The 25269-nt window shown below is 40.4% G+C and overlaps 1 protein-coding gene across 7 annotated transcripts in view; it reads left to right on the top strand.

Annotated features, from left to right (window-relative positions):
• Window positions 1-25269, top strand: part of LOC129818803 (adenomatous polyposis coli protein-like) — a 55997-nt gene that overhangs the window by 3226 nt on the left and 27502 nt on the right. The window contains exons 1-2 of one of the 7 annotated variants that reach the window (XM_055875049.1): window positions 13478-13624; window positions 17612-17764. In XM_055875049.1, the coding sequence (XP_055731024.1) occupies window positions 17630-17764 (135 nt within the window). In that variant the 5' untranslated portion in view covers window positions 13478-13624; window positions 17612-17629. Of the gene's footprint in view, window positions 1-13477; window positions 13625-13829; window positions 13969-14000; window positions 14080-14105; window positions 14569-14976; window positions 14999-17611; window positions 17765-25269 lie in introns of those variants that run through there. The other 6 variants (XM_055875053.1, XM_055875052.1, XM_055875051.1 and 3 more) reach the window with 6 other exon arrangements.

Genomic DNA, 25269 nt, shown 5'->3' on the forward strand with positions numbered 1-25269 from the left:
TTTTTCTATGATAGGCCTAAACATTGGAAATATGATGGCCATGCATCACTTTTGCAAAAAATTACCTTTTTTCATTGTAAGTTAATTTACTCTGGCTGCTAGCCAAATAGCCTTGAGCTTCTGTTATCTGATATAACCAACGCTATTTTCGGCCAAATGTGATACTCAAATGTATTTTCTGTGAAGGATAACTATAGTTGCATGTCCCTGGTCACTCTATTGAAGCAAAAAAACACTGACTTTCAATATAAACTGAGACCCCAGTCAATACACAGCTGGACCTGATTTCTCTCGTTGTGCTATTTACAAACACGCGACTGGCTCAACTGTTCAGGGGAACTACTTAAGCTTCATAATGTGACAGTTGAAAGGAAGAATGCAATCTGCTTTATCTCCTAACACATTGCACAAGTTGACTGCAGGTATTTACTTAAATGGCTACAAAATTTCAGAAATACTGTAGTTTCAATGGTATTGGAAAAACCATACTGTGGCTACTTCTAAATCCTTGGTATACTGCCCAAACCTAATTTGGATAGTTTATTTTCTTTGCTGTTACAGTAAATCTGTTTAATTCAGATGCACGGCAGCCAGTTTGGTGAGCAGTGTTTCTGTAGTGCACGTGATAGATTTTTCTAAACAAATGGGTACTGGATTGATGCAAATAATCATTATTCTGCAAGGTAGGCATAAACTACTTTGTCGTTACCTTTTTAATTTCCTTTCCGTCTACTTGAAGACAGGCTGTCATTAACATCGCTAATGGCTACACAAAATGGTATGCATACAGGCCCACAGGGCTCGACGTTCAGGTAAATTTACCAGTGGCACACCGGGCCAGTGGCAACTGAAAGCTACTGGCCCGAATGGAGGGGAGAAAAACAAACATACTGGCCTGGATCAAGCTCTGACAGGAAAGCGAATAATGCGTGCATAATTTCAATAACATTTGCACAATGAACAAGTAGCCTATACAGGGTTGATACAGATATTGTCAAATTCAAGGACTTTCAAATAATTTTTCAAGCACTCAATTTTAATAGACTATAGAGAAGAGAACTCCACCAAAATGTATGCAAAAAAATCTGCATCAACACTAAGAATAATGCTCTTTTTAATAGGCCTACCCAATGGCATTCACATTTTTACATTCTAAAATGTCATTGTGTGCATTGCCTGACTAAATATGCTCCATTCTCCAGACATGCTCCAGACACAAACACACTCATGAAGTCCTGTCTGGTAGCAAGTCAGTCTCGCCATTTTAAGATGTTATTGTAACATTAAAGCAAGAAAAAGCCGGGTGTCCTTTGTTATGCAGCGCTTTGTATTGAAAACCAAGTTGAAGACAACATTTCAATATTGTTTTTCTCATAATATAACCTCACATGGGTTTTACCGCAACAAAATTTCAACTGCGGGAAACAAACTAAAGCACCTACATCTCTCAAGCAGATCAGAAATGAAATGGCAGAATATTTATATTAGAGCAGTAGAACTTATAAATCGGCTACTTGACTTCAATGACTTTTCTAGGACCATAACTGAATTGCGCATTCCAAATATTCAACCAAGACTTGGAACTTTTCAGATACCTGGTTTGCATACCTATTTTTGCCGTAACATTTACTGGTAGACGTCATAATTTGGAACACATTTCCTACTCCTACCGGTGATTTGGTCTTCTGTAAGCTGCTCCACGCAACAACCAGCTGTTTGAGAGCTGCACACATTCTCTGCCTGACAGATTATCTGTAGACCCCCTACTCAACTGGCAGACTGCGGATCGGATCTGGACCCTGAATGGGGTCAATACGGACCGCGGGTCCTGACAACAAAAAATTAAATGCTCAAATTTTTGTGGGGGAACTTGGTCTGGCTTCGACCACTGGTATCATAAATCCACATATCAAAACGTGTGGAATTGCAGGAAATTAGCTTTTAAAACAGCAAAACGAATCTATTCCCTGTGCAAAATGTGTAGAATTGTGGGAAATTAACTTTTAAAACTGCAACAAGAACGCTGTGAACCGTTTGGGGTTGCGAGGTGGGGGTTTGTTACTAAGCCAATAAATGACTATATCCATCCGGACCTTTGCCACCTAGGAAATTTGTGACCGTACCTTCTGAAATAGTACTTAGAGTACCCCTCATCTATAGGCTTTGTGCGCGTGTGATAATCAACATAAAGAACAGTTTTGCTAATCCATCTTTTTTATAGATTATAATGCCTAGATTAAAAATAGCATTATTACAACAACAACAAAAAGTCCCTCTGCCAAATGCGAGTCAAATGGTCGCAAATGCGACTGTTTTTGTCACAGTATCGAACCCTTGGGTTGCCAACGCAGTAAGTGGAACGCAACACTTTTTGTTAATCACATTTACGTAGGCCTCACACTGAAATCAATAGAAAAGGGGTAAAAGTTTGGTGTAGGTTAGTTTAAACTATTCAAAGGCGCCATAGAAACTTGGAATAACCAATACATGGTTGGTGAACTTTTTGAAGGCTTTTTGAATGGGGGATGTTGATTTTGGGAGGCATCTGAAATAGACCGCCTCGAATTATCTGTGCCATTTGAGAAAGAAAATGATTGCTGCATTCTAAGTCCTGTGAACCCCCTCCCCCAGAGTGTGCATGATTAAAATCAACAGAACAAAACCAAGATATTGGTCTTGTTGGCTATAAACCCAAATTCGATGTCGTTGAAACTTGTGCATATCTTTTGTTTTATTTAACTAGGCAAGTTAGTGAAGAACAAATTCTTATTTACAGTGATGGCTTACAAGGGAACAGTGGGTTAACTTCCTTGTTCAGGGGCAGAAGGACATATTTTTACCTTGTCGGCTTGTGGATTCAATCCAGCGACCTTTCGGTTACTGGCCCAACGCTCCAACCACTAGGCTACCTGCTGCCCCAATTTGTGTAACATATGTTAATTAGATATGGCAAAAATAATTCGTCTTAATTTAAGATGATAGTAAATGAAGCAAACTCACAATTTTTCAATAATCACATTTTTCATTAGTTTAACCATTTAGAGATGTAAAAAATGTTCCTAAGCACAATTTAACCAGGTGCTCTAGACTAGAGCGTCCATAGGATCTATGCAGCAGAGTGAACATTTGACATCCCTACCAGTAGCGCGCTTCCCATTCGCCATTCAAGTGCATAGGCAACTAGGCGTCATACACCACTTTGTAATGAGTCGGAGGCAGTATGCATGTTAAAAACCAATGCTTAATTGTTTGAAACCTGAACGTTTTATTGCATATTAAGGCATGTCTTGACTTGCTTCAAAGTAGCCTAGCCAAAATCTAACCAAACCTGCAGGCAATTATTTTATAAAGACTTCCATATGCCATTGAAACCAGAAGCCTTTTTCTCTCGTGTTCTGTTGGTTTTCAAATCAACTTTCATTGTCTAGTTGCCAAAGGCACAATTCTAGTCGTATTAGCAACCAATGCTTGTTGCATATTTAGATCTCCCCTCTTTATACATTTCTGACTGATATTTTACTCTCACATTAAACGGCTCACAATGCTGTTTACCCGCTAATTGCATTATGGAACCAAAATTTGTGCGCAATGCCAGGGGTTGTTTTTTTTCACGTAAAAAATTGTATTAAAAGGCATAAAAAAATCTTACTGTATTTTGTAAATGCAGATCTAAATTGCTTATTGTAATTTCTACTCCACATCAAGACTCATTTTTGGCTTCAGTTGCACTTCTCCCCTCAGATGAGAATTCAGCGGACCGTGTTTTGACTGTGTAGCTAATTTTCTCTGGTAAAATACAAGATTAAGTTAAAGCAAAACATTAGATTAGGAAATGTAGCTGGCTACATTCTTTTGATGATAAACATTAGACATGCATAGTTTTTGCAAAAAATACCTTGCTTTTTTATTGTAAGTTCATTTACTTGTGTGGCTGCTAGCCAAATAGCGTTGCACTTCTGATGAAAATTAAGCTACTTTCTGCCGAATAAATATATATACAGTTGGAGGTTTACATACACCTTAGCCAAATACATTTAAACTCAGTTTTTCACAATTCCTGACATTTAATCCTAGTAAAAATTCCCTGTTTTAGGTCAGTTAGGATCACCACTTTATTTTAAGAATGCGAAATGTCAGAATAATAGTTGAGTGATTTATTTCAGCTTTTATTTCTTTCATCACATTCCCAGTGGGTCAGAGGTTTACATGCACTCAATTAGTATTTGGCCTTTAAATTGTTTAACAAGAAATTTGTGGAGTGTTTGAAAAACAAGTTTTAATGACTCCAACCTAAGTGTATTTACACTTCCGACTTCAACTGTGTATAGTTGCATGCCCCTGATCACAGTATTGTTGCTTGAGGTAAGTAAATATTGTTGCGCGTGGGTTTCAGGTTTGGGGAAGGTAATTTTCACCATACAAATTCACCTTTATAATTAAGCATTCCATGTATTTGCAGACTTATTTACGATGGCCTACTATTCAGAATGTGATGATTGGATAGTTGTAATTTACGCTAATAATATAACTGAGGTCGGCCGATTATGATTTTTCAACGGCGATACCGATTTATTGTAGGGCCAAAAAAGCCGATAACGATTTTAAAAATAAAAATTTTGTTTAAAAAATACATTTAAAAAATAAAAATTAATATATATTTTTAAATGAACAAATAAAAATATTTTTGGGGTTATTTGTAATAATGACAATTACAACAATACTGAATGAACACTTATTTTAACTTAATATAATACATCCATAAAATCAATTTAGACTCAAATAAATAATGAAACATGTTTAAATAATGCAAAAACAAAGTGTTGGAGAAGAAAGTAAAAGTGCAATATGTGCCATGTAAGAAAGCTAATGTTTAAGTTCCTTGCTCAGAACATGAGAACATATGAAAGCTGGTGGTTCCTTTTTAACATGAGTCTTCAATATTCCCAGGTAAGAAGTTTTAGGTTGTAGTTAATATAGGAATTATAGGACTATTTCTCTCTATACCATGTGTATTCCATATACCTTTGACTATTGAATGTTCTTATAGGCAATTTAGTATTGCCAGTGTAACAGTATAGCTTCCGTCCCTCTCCTCGCTCCTACCTGGGCTCGAACGAGGAACACATCGACAACAGCCACCCTCGAAGCAGCGTTACCCATGCAGAGCAAGGGGAACAACTACTCCAAGTCTCAGAGCGAGTGACGTTTGAAACGCTATTAGCGCGCACCCTGCTAACTAGCTAGCCATTTCACATCGGTTACACCAGCCTAATCTCGGGAGTTGATGGGCTTGAAGTCATAAACAGCGGAGTTGCTGGCAAAACGCAAGAAACGCACGAAAGTGCTCTTTGAATGAATGCTTACGAGCCTGCTGGTGCCTACCATCGCTCAGTCAGACTGCTCTATCAAATCATAGACTTAATTATAACATAATAACACACAGAAATACAAGCCATAGGTCATTAATATGGTAGAATCCGGAAACTCATCTCGGAAACAACATTTATTCTTTCAGTGAAATACGGAACCGTTGCGTATTTTATCTAACTGGTGACATCCATAAGTCTAAATATTCCTGTTACATTGCACAACCTTCAATGTTATGTCATAATTACTGTGTATTGACTTTAAGAAAAGCATTGATGTTTATGGTTAGCTACAGTCGTGCAACGATTGTGCTTTTTTTCCGCAAATGTGCTTATGTTAAGTCATCCCCCGTTTGGTGAAGTTGGCTGTCTTTGTTAGGAAGAAATAGTCTTCACACAGTTTGCAACGAGCCATGCGGCCCAAACTGCTGCATATACCCTGACTCTGTTGCAAGAGAAGTGACACAAATAAATTCTTGTTAGCAGGCAATATTAACTAAATATGCAGGTTTAAAAATATATACTTGTGTATTGATTTTAAGAAAGGCATTGATGTTTATGGTTAGGTACCTTTTTCGCGAATGCGCCCCGCATCGATTATATGCAACGCAGGACACGCTAGATAAACTAGTAATATCATCAACCATGTGTAGTTAACTAGTGATTATTGTTTTTTATTAGATAAGTTTAATGCTAGCTAGTAACTTACCTTGGCTACTTACTGCATTCGTGTAACAGGCAGGCTACTCGTGGAGTGCAATGAGCGGCAGGTGGTTAGAGCGCTGGACTAGTTAATCGTAAGGTTGCAAGATTGAATCCCTGAGCTGACAAGGTAAAAATCTGTTGTTCTGCCCCTGAACAAGGCAGTTAACCCACCGTTCCTAGGCCGTCATTGAAAATAAGAATATGTTCTTAACTGACTTGCCTAGTTAAATAAAGGTGTAAAAAAAAAAAATCGGTGTCCAAAAATAGCGATTTCCGATTGTTATGAAAACTTGAAATCGGCCCCGATTAATCGGTCAAAACTCGATCACTGTTCGCAAAAAATACTTCAGTGCAGCGTGTATTGGCTTAGAGTAGGCTATATCAGCCTGCATTACTTCTTTCTTTGCAGAGTATTTTTTATTTTTTTAAATAAACACTTCATGCAATTCCACTACACTTCATGTGACTGGAGACATTTGCAGAATCCTTTTTTAAAACAACAGAGATTACTCTGCTTACGCTAAAAAGTAAATCAATAAAAAAAACGCCAGGTCTGTATAGTAGACCTACGAAAAGGGGGGAGACAAGTAAAAGGTGAAGTCCATCTAACCTGGAGGAGGAAATTATTGTCCAAAAACAAACGTGGCACTGACCCAATGATAAAGATGGTGAATATGCACACTCAGTGAGGATATGGCTGATTTTTCTCTGCTGGTACTTTTTGCTGAATTATGTTAAATGTTGTTAACTTAAAGACAAATTGGAGTCTTCATTGTCTTCTCTTTATAGCAATATCCATTTGTTTTCCGAACTGTTTTCCCAAGATTTGTATTTTTCAATATTGTGATATTCCTGGCTCGGTCTCTATAAATTTCGCTGACAGTCGCAACTCAACAATCATCTATTTAGTATTTGCCGCGGGCCCTTCCGACTCAGTTACGCAATTAAAAACAATCCACTGCAAACATTTTATTAATTATCCTCTGTGGCCAAAGCATGCTTTCTGGTGTAGTAGCTTATTTTGAATGATTTTTATTTCTTTGTAGACAGGAGTAAGCTATCCTTTTGGCAATTTAATTTACTTTAGGGATAGCTTAGCGTCCCCTAGCCTTATTGACGCCCCGCATATGTATTCTAACATCTTCAAATGACTCATCGGAATTCGGTAAGAATGACTCATGCCGTTGCATGTTCTCTTAAGATGAATTATGATTTCTGTCATTCTGAAAACAGTGGGTGTACGCCCTAATCCGGTTACACAACCAAAGCATATGGGTCTGGTAAATTTCTTAAATGTCCGGTAAATAAAATTGCTGCCGGTCAAATGTCCAGTGCCACATTTTTCTAACGGAAACCATGCTACAGTGGCATTGTAGGAACATTAATAGATTATGTAAAGGAAGGAATGATGGAGGAAGATTTTAATACAGAAGTATTTGATTGCTCAAATTTGGCAACCATTGTGGTTGTAAACATCTTGGTTAGTACATCGAGGGCATTGCACTTCTAGGATCAATATATTTTAAGTGTTTTTCTGCTCGGTTGCCTCGCTCGCTGTTCAACATCAAGCACTTCTTGCGTTGTGTAGCCCACTGTTTCCCAGCAGAGTTCTTCGAAAACTCCCTGCTGGCCTTTTCCACATATTTGTTCAATTCGACCACAGGCACACCTGATTCATATTGACTAGTTGAATCAGGTGTGTTGGTAGTGGAAAAGAACAAATGTAGAATGTCTGGAGGGCCCAATGAGTTGCACATCTCTGCGCCATCTGGTAACCTCGGTGGTCACCTCAACAGCCACACCTCCTCCTGTCTGGCTTATTTTGGTGAACACAGACACAAGCTATTCAGGGGATAATGTTTATTGCATTAAATTCTTACATTTTTTTTTATAGTTGACTACTTTATATTATCATGACGTGTTTGAAACTCCCACCAGTGATGTGAAATGAAAGTGTTAGCATTGTTAAGCCATAGGCTTGTATCTTGACGAATAGAATAATTTATAGAAATGACTTATGCTCTTTGGTACCCCCACAATTGAGTTGACTGGGTGGGAGGACTATCAGGGTTTTGTCTCTGAGATATCTTTAGCTTGTTGTCTGGAATTGAACATTGTCAATGAAGCATTTTTCCCACACACTTGGGCGAATGGATGTGTGAACATTTTTAGTAAAGGCAACAACACCACCAGTGAGAGGGAGGGGGGGGCAGGCCAGCCAACAAGGGTTCTCTGGCTGCCAACGTTTGGCTTTCCCTGGCTCTTTCACAAACATTCTTCATTTGCATGAAAAAAAACCTGCATTCAGAAACACTTTTTCCTTTCCCCCTCTTTCTCTTTTCTCTTTCTGGTGATACAGGGCATCTATTCAGATTGATAGAGGAGTGAGAGGGAGGTAGAACGAACAGCAGTGAGCATTGAGGAGTAGCTGTGATTTAACACTAACAAGAAGCTCATTCAGATGTTTTCATTTCTTGGCTGTTTTAATTGAGATTGTTAAGAAATCTCTTCTAGAATGGTACTGTGAATCTAAGATGGAGGAGACAGGGAAGAATCTCAGCTGACTTTCAGGAAGGAAGCATTTAATATACCACACTAAAATAGCTCATGTCCTTTGGTGTAGTAGACTACTAGTACTATTTTCTGCTTGGTTGTAATATGAGCTCCTCCTGACAAACGGACTCCTGAAACCAGTTCCTGCTGTGAAGGCTGGGACTTCCAGTGTTCTCTCTGTGCTCCTCCACTCACATGATGGGGATCTATTAAGTGGAGCATCGGGCTACTATTGTTATGTAAGTTAGATCTCATAGGGAAATGGGTTTTGAATTCCAGGCTAGCGACTACCTTCCAAGCAGTCAGTTAAGACATTCACTCTCACTCACCCTAAATCTTTGGGTATGGGACTATGTGAAGTATTTAATGAAAATGTATTTATCTACTCAGTTGTCATTTGTTCACATTTAGAAAAGTGTTACGGTGTAAATTCTTGTATTTTTAATAAAGGCCTACTGAACCTTGTTCAGATAGTGTGACGATTCCGCCAGCACTGTCGGTTGAGGGATGAGCGTGATGCCACCTGTCGGAAGACAATGACTGAACCCATTTCAGTGCTTACAGAGGACTCCCTAGAGTAGAATTGACCCTTCAAATAAATGGTTTTATCTTTAATTGACTCTTCCCTAAGCCCCGCCCCCTTGGTTACTGTTGCAACCTCAGACAACATTTTCCCGGGGAGCCCCCTTCCCCATTCTAAGTAGTGAAGACCCCTACAATGATCTCAAACTGTTTTAAATACACAATAAAATTAAACAGACTATCCCTTGCTATTCAGGTGACTCTCGGGTATTTTGTGGTGGACTGTCAACAATTGCTTCACAGGATAATTACATTTTTAGTGTGGCTAGCCACTGGATGGCTCTGAATGTACTGACAGCATGCAGTCAAAGCTACTAACAGTCTTGTTCACATTGGCATTTTGAAGTGACTCAAATCAACATAAAACTGCATATCCAATTAGAATCGGATCTTTTTCCTGCAGTCTGAACATCCAAAAAGCACATCGCATCTGATATTTCAAGCCACATTAAAAATAAATCTGATACAAATCTGACTCCTGGCATTGTGACTCGTTTTAACCGCCAAATCTTTTTTTATTTGCCCTCAAGTTGTTTTTAGATTGATTTGGCATTATTGCTTCTCTGACAGTTTGACAAATGCACGTGGTAGCAAACTAGCTTAAGTTACAAACAAATTAGTGAATGTGCTAGCAAGCTAACCAGCTACCTATCTAGCTAGCCAAAAAGGAGTCGTTTTTAAAGTCGGATCATTTTATCCTTTGAGGCTTTAATGAAAGTGTTCTTACACTATGATTTCAAACATTCAAAGCAACTGGCAGACTTCCATCGCAAGCATTGTCAGTCATCTTAGCTTACTAGACAACTTTTGAGTGCAAGGAATCACGAATGGCACTTGAACCATACACTTGGTACAGAATGGCACTTGAACCAGACAGATCTTTTGAGTTCAATATCTTTACATTTTACATGTTTGAATGTATGCATTAATGAATCAATTATACAATCAATTTGACTTTGGTAAAAATGATCTAACTACATAGCATAATGATTATAATTTATTTTAATGGTAAATCTCTATTGATTAAACTGGGTAAATCAAGATGTAGCCTAGGCCTATTCACAATACAGGTGAATGCATATTCAATAAGAGTGTGTGCATGCATTGGGTTATTGAGCTTGTTTTCATGAGGCTACAGATGAACAAGTCCCTTCCATTTGGGACTTATTCCATTGTTACTGTTCAACATCATTTGCATGGAAGAAGCAATCTCTTATTTTCTAAAATTGCACGCTTTCTCTTTAAGACCCATGATGTCATTCACAGTCAGTTCGAGGCTTGAGCAAAGATGATCTTAACTGGGAGACATGTGAGGCGGGGGGAGATGAAGTGAATGAATAACGTTTTTGGTGACCTTAAGCTTTGTAATCAGAACTTTGCATATTATCACAAACAAGGGGGTAGTGAATTTTTTTGGCTTCAACTGTAAGCTAGTAAGGAAAGTTGGCTGACAAAGCTGGAAGCTTCTTGCGTTGTAAAGTATTCTAGCCTGTACTGGACATTGTTTTGGGAACAGTAATTAAGTTTCAAATGTTATTAAAGTGTGTTACAGGAGAACAGGAGGGCTTCTTAAAGAAAAACTAACAGGTCTGTGAGAGCCGGAATTCTTACTGGTTGGTAGGTGATCAAATACTTATGTTATGCAATAAAATGCAAATGAATGACTTACAAATCATACAATGTGATTTTCTGTATTTTTGTTTTAGATTCCATCTCTCACAGTTGAAGTGTACCTATGATAAAAAATTATGGACCTCTACATGCTTTGTAAGTAGGAAAACCTGCAAAATCATCAGTTTATCAAATACTTGTTCTCCCCACTGTATATATACACACACATACACTTGAAGTCAGAAGTTTATATACAGTTAGGTTGGAGTCATTAAAACTCATTTTTCAACCACTCCACAAATTTCTTGTTAAAAAACTATAGTTTTGGCAAGTCGGTTAGGACATCTACTTTGTGCATGACACAAGTAATTTTTCCAACAATTGTTTACAGGCAGATTATTTCACTTATAATTCACCGTATCACAATTCCAATGGGTCAGAAGTTTACATACATTAAGTTGACTGTGCCTTTAAACAGCTTGGAAAATTCCAGAAAATGATGTCATGGCTTTAGAAGCTTCTGATTGACTCAAATGATGTCAATTAGCCTATTGGAGGTGTACCTGTGGATGTATTTCAAGGCCTACCTTCAAACTCAGTGCCTCTTTGCTTGACATCATGGGAAAATCAAAAGAAATCAGCCAAGACCTCAGAAAAAGAATTGTAGACCTCCACAAGCCTGGTTCATCCTTGGTAGCAATTTCCAAATGCCTGAAGGTACCGCGTCCATCTGTACAAACAATAGTACGCAAGTATAAACACCATGGGACCATGCAGATGTCATACCGCTCAGGAAGGAGATGCCTTCTGTCTCCTAGACATGAAGGTACTTTGGTGCGAAAAGTGCAAATCAATCCTAGAACAACTGCGAAGGACCTTGTGAAGATGCTGGAGGAAAAAGGTAAAGTATCTATATCCACAGTAAAACGTGTCCTATATCGACATAACCTGAAAGGCCGCTCAGCAAGGAAGAAGTCACTGCTCCAACACCGCCATTTAAAGAAGCCAGATGATGGTTTGCAACTGCACATGGGGACAAAGATTGTCCTCATGTCGGATGAAACAAAAATAGAACTGTTTGGCCATAATGACCATCGCTATGTTTGGAGGAAGAAGAGGGATGCTTGCAAGCTGAAGAACACATCACAACCGTGAAGCATGGGGGTGGCAGCATCATGTTGTGGGGGGGATGCTTTGCTGCAGGAGGGCCTGGTGCACTTCACAAAATAGATGGTGTCACGTGGAAGGAAAATTATGGGTCTTCCAAATGGACAATGACCCCAAGCATACTTCCAAAGTTGTGGCAAAATGGCTTAAGGACAACAAAATCAAGGTATTGGAGTGGCCATCACAATGCCCTGACCTCAATCCTATAGAACATTTGTGGGAAGACCTGATAAAGCGTGTGTGAGCAAGGCCTACAAACCTGACTGTTGCACCAGCTCTGTCAGGAGGATTGGGCCAAAATTCACCCAACAAGAAATAAAAGCTGAAATAAATCATTCTCTCAACGATTATTCTTAAAATAAAGTGGTGATCCTAACTGACCTAAAACAGGGAATTGTTACTAGGGTTAAATGTCAGGAATTGTGAAACTGAGTTTAAATGTATTTGGCTAAGGTGTATGTAAACTTCCGAGTTGAACTGTGTATATAAATAAATAAACTTGGCTACCTAACACACATTTGGAGAAAACAAGTTATTTTAGCGAAGTAGCATTGGCATCGATTTCAATTATGGACAGTTGAGCTAGCTAACCCAGCTAGCAAACAATGGAGCCAAAGTATAATTTCAGATTAGAAAAATTCTCCAACAGGCTTTGCATTTCAGGAATTAGTCGCAAGTACCCCTGCTGTACTGATCAATTATTTAGCCATGTAAACCATTTTTTGATATGGCTCAGTTTTTTCCACTTGCCTAATTAGCTTCCTTGCATTTGGAACGTGAGCGTGTCTGAGGCTGGCCAGACCCGAGCCTGTTTAACAGTTGCGATCCAACGGGGCGCTGCGATTGGTTGCCCAAAATTCAGGGGTTGGGTTTAGCATGTGTCGATGATTAGTTATTTTTTGCTATTCTATTCTCTACGTTTCTCCCTTTTTGATGTAACTTTTTTTTTTGGTGGGAGGGGACATTAGGCAACAACAAAAAATCTGGTGAACACTAGGCTAATTTGTTTAAATAGGATTGTTTTCATGTTCATTAGATCCTTTGTCTGTCTTTAAGTTAACAGGATAATGTATAATGTAAACTAATAGTCCATCTCCTATTAGCTTACAGAGGGTTAACCCAATTGTGCAGGTTGTTAAATCATTGTTTGATTTTGGTCCTGTGTGTGTTTGCCCCATATTTGTGTTTGTCATTATTGATTCTCTGGGGGTTGGTTTTGTGCTGCTGTCATTGTGCATTGGTTCCCCCTGCTCCCTTCCTAACCTCCGCCCCGGTCGGTGGTGTGACCTTCAGGGCTCTCTGACCTGCCATTCCAACCCCCCTCATCACACCCCGTCACCCCGCTCCCTCCCTGGTCTGCTGTCCTGTGCCTGCGGCTCCCACCAGCACCCCTCACAAAAAGAGCCCTAATTGAGTCGGCCAGGAGAAGCAGCTGTGCCACAGAGCTGGAAGCCAGCCAGCCAGCATCAGTCACTGCAGAACCAACCACGGAAACAGCAAAACAAGGCTGGCCCTGGTCTAGCCGCCAGGTGATTGGCTGTACCGGGTGATCATGTGACCGGGTGCTGGCTGGATGAGCTTTCAACGTCTGACACAGTTGACGGAGATGGGATGGAGAATGTCACTGCTACCGAAATGGGGTAAGGTTTCCCTTTCTGTGATTTCTTTTTTTTTAAAAGACCCCCCTCTTCCTGGAGAGAAGTTTTTTTTAATTCTGTCTGTTAATGGGGATTAGGGGCAGGCAGGGAGCTGCTAGTGTGAATAGTGAGGCATAGCCACTAAGCCTTTTGTTTTGATGGTTGGTTGGTGAGAACGAGAGGCAGGGAGAGGGAGGAAGAGGACGGAGGGTGTGGGGGATGTGCATTCATTGCATGTATCCTCTCTACTCTCACTTTATCATCGCTGCAAGGGCTGTGTGTTAAAGAAATGGCCTGCATTGTGCTTGAGGAGGAAAGGAAAACAAGTAAAGGATTGGGAAAATGAGGTGAAGGAGAACCTGCTCATGGCCGAATGCCCAAAATATCAGTGCTGCTGGTGTGTGTGGTGTACTAAGATGGTGGAGGAGAAGAGTGGGCTGGTCCTTAGGATTCTGCAGGTTAGCCTAGCTACCAGTTATGCTCAAACAAAGCAGACCTGTCATTGTGGCTGTGTGATGCTGTCTTTCTCTGGATGGTGTAGGGTTGCTATGGGGTTGGTTTGTCGGTGGTTGTTTTAGTCTGTGTTGACATCGTCATTGGTTAAGCCCTGGTTGTATTGTGCTGTGTAGCGCCGGGTTAGTTGGGCCAAGTGTAGGCTAACGCCACTAAGTGGCTGCCTACTGTTTCTTTGTGGTGTCAAGGGAAGGGCATTTGACGCTCTGCAGCTGACTGCAGGGTTTTTCTGGTCTAGCTATCTGCTTAGGGGGTATCCACCATACAGTGTCACACACACACCCTCGCGCACACACACGCAGAAAACCTTATCCATCCAGTGTAGTGCTACATTCCCTGCCAGTGTCAGGCGAAAGGGAAATGTGAGCGCCTGCCTGGTCGTTTTATCGTGTCAAGATGGAATCCTCACTTGGAGAGAGGAAGGCGTTTACACGGTAGGTAGGATGCAGAGAGAATTGGCTCTGAATTGGAAACCATTATTGATGGACCTACACAAGGTGGATCTTTTTCACTATTCATTTTAATGCACCAGCAAGCATCAACCGGTAAAATGTAGAATTTGCTCAATTTAAGCAGGGGATGCATTTTGAGAACATTGATGCAATATTCATGAGGTAGTAAGAGGCAGTCGTCTTCCTCAGCCCCCTCGGTTGTTCTTTCATTCGCTCTTTCCCCCTTTGCTTCTCCTTGCTCGCGCCCCCTTTAAACCCTTTGTATGCAAAATTTGTCCGGTTTATATGGTAGTGCTATTAGCAGTTTGCTTTGTTCAATGTTGCTTTGTTTTCTCTAGTGATATTACTGACTGTTTTTTAGTGGGCTGAATTCTGTGGGGGCATAGCTAAGTATGCAGAGGGAGTGGACATGGTAAGATTCTAGATTTATTTATTTTTTTACCTACAAGCTTTGTGTGTATTGTGCCGATGGGCATTAGTCATTGTATTGGTTGGTTGGATTATTTATAAAAAAAAAATAGCAGTGCGCATCCATGGACTAACCTACTTAATGCACACTAGTGTTTCACCTAGAAGGGAATCAATGTAGCCTACTAACCTAATTAAAATCTCAGTACATTAGCCTAATATCTACAGGAAATAAATGACTAAATCTTGAGGCTATAACAGTGTGTACATTATGGGGCTGTACGGAGAAGTAGGCGAATATGGAAATAGTGCGATGATGCAGATGGGCCTAATTGATAATTCGATTTAGAAACTGATTTGTATGTTGATGTAATTGCTATGCAATTATGGAACTGGAAAAGGATAGGCAATAACTAGTTTTCATTTGCATGCATTCAGTTGTGCAACTGACTAGCTATCTTCCCCATAGAGGCTTGTGTCGTTTTTATTACAATTTGTATAACTATCTGTTAGCCTACCTTCCTATCTAACACAAACAGCTGTATTCACTATAATATAATAGTTTTAATGTTAATATGACACTGGGGCACAGCGAAACGATCATCCCAGCATTGCAACCTCATGATCCCAGACACCTTCAGAGTCAGCACTATACTGGCTGTTAAATTATGGTGGTGATAAGCGCTCTTTTTTTTATTTTTTTTTATGGAGGAGGCTGGAATTGAATCTCCAAAATGGCCGCCAATTGAAATACCTCGGTCTGCATCTGCAAACAGGGGCATGTATTGTCTCACCTGCAATTCTCCCCTGTATTGTAAAAGCATGAAGTGGCAGTGTATCAATAAAATAAGGAAAAAAATGTCCCTCCCCCGATCCAATTTTGGTGATGGTGGTGTTTTAGAAATGTTTTGGTTACCCCTGCGCATCAGCCAGTGCATTGACAGAATTCACTGGCTTGTTCTGGAATGTTCTTCTCTGCCCATCCTGTGTATAGGCTCCATCCTAGTGAGGGCAATATTGACATTTACAGACTCACTGCCCAATCAACCCAGTCTAATTGACTCGCTGAATTCAGTTGGATCAGCATTGGAATTGCTTGTCTTGTCTAGAACTTTGTCAAACAAATCATTTTAGCCTCGGGAACCAGAACAATGTTGCAACCAAGACCATGGTTCAGAATTACTAATAGGGCACTGAAGTTGCTTTGATTAGTCATTGTCGACCAGTGTTGGATATAGGCAACTGTGTAGGCTAGTCAGTTAGATCTACGCTGTATGCTTGCAGCTGAAGCCTTCTGCCTCACACAACTGGCAAAGGAAGAGATCCCAAAGGCTTACATATAGGCCTGCATGCCAAGGCCATTGCTGATATCTAACATGTCACTGATAATTTAGTAACAATAGAGTGATACATTTTTCCACCGCAGTGATCTAGTTACTACTCGCCCGCTTGCTGCTTCCCTCCACCCTCTCTATAATGGATGATCTAAAAATACAAACTTTTCCTGAGCGAGACGAGCGAGTGCCCCTCTGTCATGTTGAGTTGTCTTCATGGGGCTGTGTGGCGCGCGAGTAATGGTGTTCCCTTAGCTGCCGACCCCATCTTCTGTCTTCTAGATCTCATCTTCTCAGCTGATTTCGGCAAGAGCGAGGTTAACACATTAATAAGCCTGCCTTTAAATGTGGCCTAGTTGGAATGCACTGTGTGGTATGTGGTCTTTAGTCTCATACATCAAGTGTATAGCCTACATATTGGCCCTAAATTGCACAGATTTTGACGTCAGTGGACATGGTCTATGTTGTATGGGATATCAATATCTAGTTGTAGAATCTGCTTATTGTTATGATATACGTTTTCTATTTAATTAGATAGTACCGCTTATGGCCGTGTCCATTGAGAATGGAGTGTATGTCATGTCCGTGGTATTTGGCAATTAACACTTGACAGGTGGGATGGCACCGTTCTGCTCTGTCTACTGCTGCCCTTCTCATAATTAGGCCATCACTTTCATCAAGTTTCATTTGTTCAAAATCCTAGAAGGGGTGAAAAATGCAATAAAGCAAAATCTGCCCGGGCGTGAATTGTTCACAAGTCTAGTGTTTTCCAATCTGTGTGTATGTTAGAATTGCTCTTATCTCAAAGCCGTATCAGGCATTTACAATTCTGATTGTCTAGATCTGACCCTACTTTCTCAAATGTTTAATTGAATCTTGCGTGATGCCTTTTTATTTTAATACGATCCACTGCTCTCTTACTCTGAGCTACGTGCTTGGGCCCTCGAGCGACTGGCCCTGTCAAGGCTAGCCTAAGTCCTGCCTGTGTAGCAGAAAATAGCTTTAAATTATCATCTAGGCTAACCATTGACATTTATTTACCATGGAGCTATCAATGTAATGGTGATGGGTTATTAAATCCTTGATAAATTCACTATTTTCTCTTGTGAGATGGATATTAATTGACATTACTTGTCATGATCACTCCTTCACCTCTGACTGTAATGCAATTTTACACATCAATAAAAATGTAGGCCTATGGATTAATGGCGATTAGGCAACATCTGTTTGTTTGGCGGAGCTGAAAAAACCTTAATGGTCGTAATGTGTCCTCGTCCTCTTAGGTCAAGAGGTAGTCCAAGATGGCTGCAGCATCTTATGATCAGCTGCTGAAGCAAGTGGAGATACTGAAGATGGAGAACTCCAACCTTCGACAAGAGCTTGAGGACAACTCAAACCACTTGACCAAACTGGAGACCGAAGCCTCCAATATGAAGGTAAAAGGCAGAAAACAGATTTTCGATTATTTACTAAGAACCCATGTTTGTTCATTATGGCACACTGTAGCAAAACATTTTGCAATGTAAAATGCAAACAGGCTATATTGGATAAGTGCAGATGACAGCCTTCTTACCTAGGACCCTATAAAATTAAATGCTAACTACAAAGTAGCCTATGCCTACTTTCCAGATTTATTTTTTTGCATCAATCCATTGCCCATTTTATTATTTTTTTGCTAACTCTGCAATCACATGAGTGCAGCAGCAACACTGGCCTCTTCCTGATGCTCACTTGCATTAAAGGCTAACTTCACCCAAAAATTGACATAAAATCCCAGAACTCAAATGCTTTTTCTGCACTAACCACTGATCTGTCTTTCACGTCTATGACAATGCCCTTTTGTTTACAAATTTAGCCACAACCATGCATAATGCACATTCCTTAATAATGACTAACTTCTAGAAAATGAACACAGGTCTCATAAACAATCTCAAGCACAAGCCCACGTGCTCGTGAGTAGCCAGCTGATCTTTATATTTCAAGTCTAGCCAGCTTGGATCTATTTGCTTGCAAACAAGGTAGAACAGTTTAATTGTAATGAACACACCCTTCTGTCCGTCTCCAACTGTTTGATCATCATGCTAGCTTGTCCACTTTGTTCAGATGTTGAAATCAAGTGGCCTTCCTTATTTCTCAGAATGAGAACGAGTTGCCAATTCCTTTATATAATTCTTTTTTTTTAATGCTCATTGCACTTTTTTTTATTTTTAAACTGGCTAGACAGCTAGTATAAGTCTGTGGCTAAAATGTTGCCAGTGGTAATGCAATGCCACGCGCTACAAACTGAGCATTCATTTTCCATAATCAATGTTCATTGATGCTCCCGTTTTAGTAGGGTCTGCTCTTTGTGCAATTTGACGAGTAGAAACATAAAAATGATATTGCTTGGAAAAGGTTAACCTTTCCTCTATTACGGTAAAATGTCTCAATGTTTTTCGGTGTCCATATGATGGATTATGTTGGACCAAACCGCAAATACCGAGTTGAAACTGCTTGTTAGAGAGGAAGACATGATCTTTCATCTGTGTTGTTGAGTGTCAGGGGCTCGGTGTCTGTGTGAGGGGGAAGGTGCACACAGCACAGGAGCGAAGGAGACGAGGCCAAAAAGACATGAGAACAAGCGTACGTAAAAGCTCAAAACGAATAAAATAAAAACTGTTGTAATATTGTTCAAAAACATACATTCTAATTAATTGAATTAATTTCATGTGATGCCCAGCCCTATTTACTAGCTGTAAGATCCTTGTTTTCTCCATCCTTGTTTAATCAATTCCTCTGAAAGCTCATTGGAGGTCCAAGGAATCTCCGTTGATCCTCTCCTCCAATGCACTTTGAGGTGTTTTGATGAAAAATTTGGTTACTGACACTTTCGGAGACAGCCTACGTCTGTTCATGAGAGGAGCTGCCATCCTGAGCTAAGCTGCTGAATGTCTCGCTCTCTCTCACACACACACACACACACACACACACACACACACACACACACACACACACACACACACAGAGTGGTTGGATGTGCCAGCCTGCTTGGTTGCGTAACTGGATGATGTGCCCTGGCAGGCTGAGGATACAAGAGGTGATTTAACTCCCAGGGCTTTTCTCTTCTCACTGGAAGATTTTGGTTCTCAACAGTCTTTGCCAATGTCTTCTACCCCACAATGCAGCCCTGGGTAGTCAGTGGTGCCACCTCACATTAGGAAGCACTACTCGCTTACATGTAGCAGCGAATGTAGTCGGGAAACGCACTCCAATATACTCATCTCCTGATAATGCATTTGTAAGAAAGAGGGACAGTCAAATTAAAACAAGAGAAGGAAAGTGGATTTATTATGGTTTAGTTGCCCAAATTGTACCAAGAGCATTTTTGTTTCTCAGGTGAAAACTCAAATCTTACTGACCCTGTTTCTCCACACAACAATATTGAGCATATTATAGGGCAGCTGCATGATAAGAATGGGGATATACTCCCCGTGGTCGTGTGTGTGGCCAGAAACGCTTATCTTAATGTACTATATGAAGATACAATACTGTTCTGTGTATAGACCTACTAGTTTACACACATTGTCTGGGCGTTATGGAAATGTTGTCTAATGTAACAGTAACCCAATATGACCGCCCATTCACTATTGCCATATTTTCTTGGATGCAAACAGCCGACAGTAGAAGATTACTCCATGCATTATTCATCCTAGCCAATTTACACGCTAGTAGCCTATATAATGAATCTAGCCACCCAGTCCCTTTAGCAGGGAGGAGAGGGAGCTTATCAGGACCTTTATCTTCCAACTTCCCCCACCCGTTTTCGTTTCTTAGAATGCGTCCCAAATGGCACCCTATATGGTGCACTACTATGTGCCCTGGTCAAATGTAGTGCACTACGGTGCCTTCTGAGAAGTATTTTCTAATTTCCTTTTTTTTTTTGTTACATCCTGAAATTTAAATTGATTACATTTTTGGGGATTTTGTGTCACTGGCCTGCACACAATAACCCATAATTTAAAAGTGGAATGATCTATGTTTTTAGGCATTTCTACAATTAATAAAACATTTAAAGCTCAAATGTCTTGAGTCTAAGTATTCAACCCCTTTTGTTATGGCAAGACTAAATAAGTTCAGGAGTAAAAATTTGCTCAAGTACCATAATAAGTTTCATGGACTTTGAATATCCCTTTGAGCATTCTGAAGTTATTGATCCACCATCCAAAGTGTAATTCATTTCACCCAGTCACTACAAAGATACAGCCGTCCTTCCTAACTCAGTTACCAGAGAGGAAGGAAACTGCTCAAGGATTTCACCATGAGGCCAAAGGTGACTTTAAAACAGAGTTGAATGGCTGTGATAGGAGAAAATTGAAGATGGATCATCAACATTGTAGTTACTCCACAATACTAACCTAATTGACAGTGAAAAGGACGCCTGTACAGAATAAACATTTTCCAAAACACGCATCACGTTTGCAATAAGGCACTAAAGTAATACTGCATATGATGTAAAGAAATGTCTGCATACAAAGTGTTATGTTTGGGGCTTCTCTAATGCATCACTGAGTGACGCTCATATTTTCAAGCATATTTTTGGCTGAATCATGTTATTTTGGTATTTTTTTAGGATCCCCTTTAGCTGTTGCAAAAGCAGCAGCTACTCTTCCTGGGATCCACATGAAACATGACATAATACAGAATATTTATAGACAACAGCTCAAGGACAGAACTACATAATAACAAAAGTAGCCTACATAATACATACACAAACTATATAGGTCAAATAGGGCAGAGGTGTTGTGAGGTTTTGCTTGATCTGTTTTTTGAAACCAGGTTTGCTGTTCACTTGAGCAATATGAGATGGAACGGCGTTCCATGCAATAATGTCTCTAATACTGTACGCTTTCTTGAATTTGTTCTTGAATTGGGGACTGTGAAAAGACCCCTGGTGGCATGTTATGGGTATGCTTGTCATCAGCAAGGACTGGGGAGTTAAAAAAATAATAATAATAAAAACAGAATAGAGCAAGGCACAGGAAAAATCCTAGAGGAAAACCTGGTTGTCTTCTTTCCAATAGACACTGGGATACTAATTCACCTTTCAGCAGGACAATACCCTAAAACACAAATGTATGGGAATACTTAAATGGCTGTCTAGCAATGATCAACAACCAATTTGACAGTTTAAAGAATCCGTAAAAAAATATATATTTTACTAGCCAGGTGTGTAAAGCTCTTAGACTTGCTCAGAAAGACTCCCAGCTGTAATCTCTGCCAAAGGTGTTTCTAACACTCCATGGATGGAAGGCCTATCAAGTTTGTATTCACGGCCAACATGTCCCTAGTGTCCTATGTGCCAAAGAAAGGGGTGTGAATAATTCTGTAAATTAGATTTCTGTATTTCTAAAAACATGCTTACACTTTGTCATTATGGGGCATTGTGTGTAAATCCATCCTTAAAGTATTCATTCATTTTTATTTCATGCTGTAATAAAATGTGGAAGTCAAGGGGTATGAATACTTTCTGAAGGCGCTGTACATGGGTAACATGGTGCCATTTGGCACGCAGCCTCAATGTGAATGGAAGAGAATTTGGCTGTGCAGCGATACTAAAAAGCCAGCCCCTCAATCTCTTTCTCACCCCAGAGGCAGGCAGCGCTCCCTGGGTTGGCTTCAGTATGCCAGTGTCTCCCTGGAGGACGGATGGTGCTATACCATGCAGGCTAATGAGGAGACGACTGGCTATGGGGGCTCCCTACTCCCTTGCCCATGAAGTAGACTATCTTAAAATAAGACATCTGTTTTATCCCCCCACCCCTTCCCCAACAAAATTTAGAAAAGAAACCTTGCACTTGTCTTTTCCTGCTAGTACTGACTTTGCCGATTTTAAAGTCTTTATGGTACTTACTGTGATTGTCTCACTTAGCTATTAAGATGAATGCACTAACTGTAAGTCGCTCTGGATAAGAGCGTCTGCTCAATGACTCAAATGTAAGTAAGGACAAGATTGCGTATCCTTTCCTGAATCCCAAATCAACCCCTAGCCTCTATCCTTTTGTGTTGATCTGACAGGATGGGAGTAGGCTGGTAGTGCCTATCTTGTCCTCTGATAGACTGTGGAATTGTTGCCATATTGCTTACACCAATCTAATCCTCTCTGATCTAATCAAATGCCTAGATCATGCGGGCTAAGGGTTGATTTGTTATTCAGTCTGAGAGCTTACTCCTTTTGTAGAGCGTTTTTGCGACGTTGCCTTTCCATTTCCTTGTAATAATAGCGTGTACGGACTCAGCATGTAGGGACTTGCTTTGGTATATTTTTGGTACAAGCTTAGTCAGTCATTAGCTATTAGTCATTGCTAGGGAGAGTCTTGCAGTGTGTGTCATCAGTCTTACTCGCAGTATCTGAGACTGTCTACACATTTTCCAGTATCTTTGGATCTGGGTGGTGGTTTGCCTCTCTAGAGTCTTCCTCTGTTAGTTGTCCAACACGGATGAAACAACCTTTTATCTCAGGTTCTGAGCTGAGTTTGGGGTTTGCCTCAGTCTCACTGTTTGGTGTATGTGAGTCAAGTTGTCTGCCGGCTCTACCCTTAGAGTGGCACATTCAGCACTTAGCTATCTATTAACAATTCACTCGATCAGGTCCGCGTAGTCTGTCTGCTCTTGCGCAAATGGAAAATCCTGCTAACTCAGTGAATTTAGTAAGCCTAGGGCAATGCTACCTGCTACTCTGCAACCAGATATTTCACACTGAGGGTAAAGTGGCTGGCGCACCCTTTTGTGTAGCTGCAGATACAGTATCAGCCTGGGTTTGGCTTAGGGATTTTGAGGAGATATTAAATAAGAAAACGTGTTAAACAGAAATGGTCATGTTTTAAGTAATTATCACGGTTGAGCTAGGCTCTCCGGTCCATGATCTAACCAGACATTGATGCTGTGAACGGTTAATGAGTCACATTTATTCATTGTATAATGTGGATAGCAATGTCATCACCTGTAAAAGAGAAGACATTTTATTTTATGGTCGCACGCTGATGGTTGGTTTAAGTGCGCAAAACCTTTTATTTTGTTAGAGCTCTTGTGATTCAGTTCAGTTTGTTCCTGTTGCAACTTCCAGTGTTTATTGTCCCTCACGATGAAATCTGGGAGGGGGACTGTGCATCTGTCTCCATCCGCTAGTATGTTCGTTCGTTTGTCACATACAGTATCTCAGACAACACTGGCCCGATTTTGACTCAACTTGGGTGAACGATGCTTCTTACCGTAGAGATCCGTCATTTACAAAATTAGGGGGGTAATCTGCATAATTCGTGAGAGATATGTTTACTGTTGCCTTGTTTTCCTGCCTTATTCTTCACTTGATAATACAAAAAACACACCATCGTATGCGTCGTCACTGTAAAATCGAACCACTGGGCCAACTTCACAATAATCTTTGCACTTGGTGCCACAGCAGCATTCATTGTTGACTTGTATTGTTCGTATGTCCTTCCTGGACTATATAGCGCCGTAGTGTGTGCGCCTTGGAGAGAGCAGGCTATTGCATCCTCCTTACTAAATAGGGTTTAGCCTAATACTTGGCCTAGGCTGTAGTAAATTAAGTGTTTTGTTGGTTAACGGTAGCCTAAGTAGTAAAATCAAAATGACTGTAGTGCAAAGATTCTGCATATCCTAAATAGGGGGAAGGGATATAATTTGCAACCAAGTGAGAAGTATTAGGCCTGTCTTGTAGTAATATCACCTCCATAGTATTTCCTACCGGGGAGAACCCCTGTTGAGATCATAACTAATTAGGTAATTCAAGGGGTGGATAATGTTTATGACTAATGGATGAGATTACAAACAGTCTGCCTTTTCCCCTGTGGTAATCCAGTCTCATATTCATCAGAAACAGTATCTTCCCCCGTGGCATGTTTAAAGCACGCTTTTACACACACAGACACTGCTGCTTCTGATGCGCTCCCTTCCCTCTGCACCTCAAAGAAGGCAGGATGGCTTTTTTTGTCTTTTTGTCTCTCCCTTCCACACATTGTATCTAATGAATGTGCCTCATTTCCTGTCCTCCAGCCATTTCCTCTCTCCTCAGGGCCCAGGGGCTCCAAAATGCACCCTATCCCCTTTAGAGTGCACTACCTTTGACCGGGACCAATAGGGTTCTGGTCAAAAGTAGTGCACTATGTAGGGAATAAGGTGCCATTTGAAAAGTAGTCCCTATACAGTGCACTAAGGTGCCATTTGGGATGCAACCAGGCTCTCACAGCTGCAGGGAGACGAGAGCACAAACACCACACTCTTCATCAATGAGCACAGAGCAGGCTTCCTCTCTTTCCTACCCACCAAGCCAATTACACACAACGAGCTCCATTTTAGTTAGATAACTATGGTTACAAACACTCACACAATTTGAACTTATAACTTATGCAGCCTACTTAACATAAACCCTAAAGCTTTAGATAAGTACTACACCTAAAAACCTTCATTCATGTTATCCTGTATGTGGAAAGTAATTCTGTTGTGTGTGTGCTATATTTTAAGTTCCTGGCCGAAGGTTTCTGAAGAAGTTGGCTGACTTAAAAATCCTTGTGACAACTAGTGGATCATTCCCAGTGACAATTTTCAGGCCAGGGCTGCATCCCGAATAGCACCCTATTCCCTACGTAGTGTGCTACTTTTTATTTTACCAGAACCATATGGACCCTGGTCAAAAGTAGTGCACTATATAGGGAATCGGGTGCTCTGTGGGACAAAACCCGTGTTCAGGCAGATGTGTCCAGATGGGGGAAGGAATAATTTCAGTTAGTGACAGTGTCCTGTCATGGCGTATCAAAGAGTGTGGCTTTGATTCTCTTCATGTCATGTTCTATCAAAGGAGCAGTCATAAGATGACTCTGCAATATGACATCATCAAAGGTGTGTGTGTGTGTCTTCTAGGGCTGACCCCAATTAGTCGACTTGT

Source organism: Salvelinus fontinalis, chromosome 21 (assembly GCF_029448725.1).
Source record: "Salvelinus fontinalis isolate EN_2023a chromosome 21, ASM2944872v1, whole genome shotgun sequence".
NCBI classification, from domain to species: Eukaryota; Metazoa; Chordata; class Actinopteri; order Salmoniformes; family Salmonidae; genus Salvelinus; species Salvelinus fontinalis.